The sequence below is a fragment of the Phragmites australis genome, chromosome 21 (genome assembly GCF_958298935.1).
Source record: "Phragmites australis chromosome 21, lpPhrAust1.1, whole genome shotgun sequence".
Lineage (NCBI taxonomy): Eukaryota > Viridiplantae > Streptophyta > Magnoliopsida > Poales > Poaceae > Phragmites > Phragmites australis.
In genome coordinates this window covers 3,034,461-3,038,751 of record NC_084941.1, presented here as the reverse complement: position 1 = coordinate 3,038,751, position 4,291 = coordinate 3,034,461, and the positions used below count along the sequence as shown (strand labels likewise).

Sequence of the window (4,291 nt, the reverse complement as noted above, 5' to 3'; positions counted from 1 at the left end):
TGTGCATGGACAATTCTCAGTCAAATCTGTGTACGAACATATGAATAAGACACATCCTTTCCAAGTAAATTTATGTGGCAAAAACTTCTTTTAAAGATAAAGATATTCCTTTGGTATTTAGAAAGAGAGATCATTCTAATCATAGATAATTTAGCAAAACGTAATTCGAATGAAAATTTTAAATGCTGCTTTTCTAATGAAAATAAGAGCATACAACACCAATTCTTCGATTGTTATTTTGCTTGCCTTTAGTATAAACATGCTTAGGAGTATTACCCAGATGATTGGTGATTGGCTAGCGGGTGTAGGGCATAAAGATAAAAAACAAATTCTTGTCGCGTAGTTGCTTTGCATTAGACTAATATGGCGAAGTCGCAATAGCATTACTCTTCATAAAAAAGACAATCATATTTTTTATGTGGTCACTCTTCGAGGACACATAATAACTGAGGCATTAGATGACGTATGTAAAGGGTGCAAAATATTAGAAATTATGGTTACGAAAGTCTTCATTAATAATGGATGATGATTTAATAACAGACTATATAGTCGATGGCATTTCAAGCATCATGTGCTTTGTTAATCTTATATTTACTAATTGGAGGCTCTTTTTTCGCCTCCACGTTAATTCTAAAAAAATCCTAGAAATTCTCATAAAAAAATAAAACATCCGACCGTCGAATTAATTGATTGACTAACTATAACCATTGATCTATAATCAGACGAAACAACATAGAAGATTAAAAAATAAATCATAGAGTCCAGTCCCAAAACTACTTCTTACCTTGTCTTTCCTCCCTTTTTTATTGTAGATACCATTTGTCCAACAAAGTTACGTTAGCAGACTACAACTTAGTTACGTTAGCAATCAATACATTTTTTCAAATCAATTATAATCAAACATTACAAAATTAAAACAACATAACGCAAACATATTACGGATTATCACACAAAAATAATATCAAAGAATTTATAATGTATTTCAAAAAATAATATGAGATACGGTGACGACATTAAAAATAATAATAATTTCAAAAAATCAAGAAACAAATAAAAATCAATTTGCATAACACATAAAATGAAAATTATAAATTAGATCTATTCACAAATAATAAACATGATTCCAATATTATAAACAAAAAATATATTTATATTTTACATTCTAATATTTAAATATAAATAGTTGATGTATCTTAGTATGCAGTTATTATTAACATAAATATCTAAAATTCAACCGTAAATTAAATTTTTAGTCCGTAGAGCCGCACGGATTGATGCGCTAGTTTATCAAATTCGACGGTGGCTAACACGCATGGACTCGAATCCCCTTATAAATACCCACCCCGCTCTGCTCCTCTTCTCCTCATCCCCTTCACCCTCTCCTCGGTGAGCTCCTCGCTCGATTTGTCCCCTTCCATACAGACAAGCCGGGGGCGATCCAACTAAGCCGCCGCGCGTACGTTCGCGAAGCCTCCTCGAGCTACGGGCCGCGCGATACAACAACGCCCCTTGCGCGCGCGTCGTACGTGGTGATCCGCGGCCGGCCGGGACCGGCGGGCGAGCGGCGAGCCTGGGAGGCAGCCACTTCGCTGCTACACGACGAGCACTTCCGCCTAAACTAATCCACCCTCGAATCTTTCTTAGTCTCTTTTCTCTTTTCCATCGATTGATCATATCCATTTCCGCCTATAAATTTAGCCTCTTGCTAGCGTTTGAACCCCCCCTCCCCCCGGTTTCCCTCCAAAAGCTGCACAAACACACGTGCAGTGGCAGAAGCTTGCGCCGCCATGTGTGAGGGGCTCATTGGCCAGCTGTTGCCGCCGTGCCGGTGCAATGCCCGCGACGGCGGCGTCGGTGATGCTAATCAGCTCGGCGCGGTCGTCGTCTCTCCGGACGTCGCTGTTGTTGTTGTGAACGATTCGACGACCACGACAACGTGCAAGCAGCAGCCGCTGGTCTTGGCCCACAGGCCGTCGTTGAACAGGGGCGTGGCGAGGGAGGCCGCGTCGATCATGCGGATGTCATTGCCGATGATGATGACGGGTCTCATACTCTATGTCCGGCCGATGATTTCGATGCTCTTTCTTGGCCGGCTCGGCGAGCTCGCGCTCGCCGGCGGGTCCCTCGCCATCGGCTTCGCCAACATCACGGGCTACTCTGTCCTGTCCGGCCTCGCCATGGGAATGGAGCCGGTGTGCGGCCAGGCTGTGGGCGCCAAGAACCTCCCCCTCGTCGGCGCCACCATGCGGCGGATGGTGCTCCTCCTCCTCGCGGTGTCCGTGCCTATCGCCTTCCTCTGGGCGCACATGGAGCCGCTCCTCCTGCTGTGCGGCCAGGACGCGGCGATATCCGCCGCCGCGCAGCGTTACATTCTACTCTGCCTGCCGGACCTCCTCTTCCAGTCGTTCCTACACCCTCTACGCATCTACCTCCGCACCCAGTCCGTCAACTTCCCGCTCACCGCTTGCGCCGCGGTCGCCGTCGCCATCCACCTCCCCATCAACTACCTGCTCGTCTCGGTCCTCGGGCTCGGCGTCGAAGGCGTCTCCCTCGCCTCTGCCTGGGCTAATCTCAACCTCGTGCTCCTCCTCCTTGCCTACATCTACGTCTCCGGCGTGCACCGCGCCACCGGTGGCTTCACGCTGTCTGACAAGCTGTTCAAGGACGTTACCGGGTGGATCCGGCTAGCCAGGCTTGCTGTCGAGAGCTGCGCCAGCGTCTGCCTCGAGTGGTGGTGGTACGAGATCATGATCCTTCTCTGCGGCCTCCTGGCCAACCCCAAGGCCACCGTCGCATCCATGGGGGTGCTCATCCAGACGACGTCCCTGCTCTACATCTTCCCGTCGTCGCTCAGCTTCGGCGTGTCGACGCGGGTCAGCAACGAGCTCGGCGCGAACCGCCCGGGCGCCGCGAGAGCGGCGGCCCACGCTGGGCTGGCGCTGAGCGCGCTCCAGGGCCTCGGCTCCTTCATGTTCGCCCTGGCCGTGCGCGACGTGTGGGCGCGCATGTTCACGTCGGATGCCGCCATCCTGGCGCTCACGGCGTCGGTGCTGCCCATCCTCGGGCTGTGCGAGCTCGGCAACTGCCCGCAGACCACCGGCTGCGGGGTGCTCCGCGGGAGCGCACGCCCCAAGGACGGCGCGCACATCAACCTCGGCGCGTTCTACGGCGTCGGCACGCCCTTTGCCGTGGCGCTGGCGTTCTGGGCGGGGCAGGGCTTCAAGGGCCTCTGGCTCGGCCTCCTCGCCGCGCAGGCCGCTTGCGTCGCCGTGATGCTCGTGGTTATCTCCCGCACGGACTGGACCAAGCAGGCCAAGCTCGCCCAGGTGCTCGCCAATGTTGTCGCTCCCGGCGACGACTGCGGCCGCGCCGATGTGAACGGAGACGGTGGGAAAGACACGGGGCCGCGTGTCAAGGTTGCGGCGCCCCATGGCGACGAGGACTCCAGTTTGCTCATCACTGTGCAGGGCTGACCGGCACAACACCTTGACAACGACGGCCGTCTACGTATGAATCACGGTAACTAGCTGGTAGCCTGGCCTGTGTATAGTACGGGTGAAGTGAAACACATTTTTTGCAGTCTGAACATTTTTTCGGGGTTCATATTGGCTGGTTAGTATGTACGTACATGTACTACGTTATTGCGGAAAACACCTGAAACTTTGAGGTACAAAAAGGTAGGTGTTTTCAGTAATTACGTGGCTGGCGTAATTAGTTGTGTTGAGCGAACTAGTTCGGTTCTTGTTCACTTTTAGGTGGCATGAATGCCGACATTTTTTGTAATTTTTTTAATTTTTTCCCCTGTTGTATGATGGATATTTATACATGTGCACACAATACAGAGGATGCGATCGAATTTCTTGCTTCACTTTTTAGCATTCTTAGACATTACATATCAGCTATACGTGCCAACACTGCCATGCATTAGGTACTTCATCTTTTTTTGAAGAACACACAAAAGCGGTTGCGTGCCGCTGGGACCTGCAGATGCATTAACAGTAAGTGACACGTGTATCCGGGTTTACGCATCAGTGACTGCTAATGTATCTGTAATTACTATAGAGGATCTGTGTCTGGTTGTGTGTATGTCTACGGTTCAATTCAGAAGCAAACGGCGGTGGATTGGTGATCATGAAAATTCCGTAAGGATATACGAGTATATGTGTTAACAGAACTGTTTATTTATATTGAGATTCATGTTAAAAAGGTAAAAAAATCGTCTAGTAAATAAGAGAATCAATAAATAGATAAATATCAGGTAGAAAAAATGGTCGGTTAAAATAGACTGTGC

General features: G+C 49.2%; 1 protein-coding gene across 1 annotated transcript; it reads left to right on the top strand.

Moving 5' to 3' along the window:
* Positions 1-1,380: 1,380 nt before the first annotated feature.
* On the top strand, positions 1,381-3,792 carry LOC133903586 (protein DETOXIFICATION 49-like). Its single transcript, XM_062345001.1, has one exon. It carries the CDS (start codon positions 1,788-1,790, stop codon positions 3,471-3,473), a length of 1,686 nt encoding a protein of 561 aa, XP_062200985.1. The 5' UTR covers positions 1,381-1,787; the 3' UTR covers positions 3,474-3,792.
* Positions 3,793-4,291: the final 499 nt, after the last annotated feature.

Coding starts and splice junctions, on each gene's coding strand:
- LOC133903586 (XM_062345001.1), top strand. CDS start 1,788: ATGTGTGAGGGGCTCATTGGCCAGCTGTTGCCGCCGTGCCGGTGCAAT.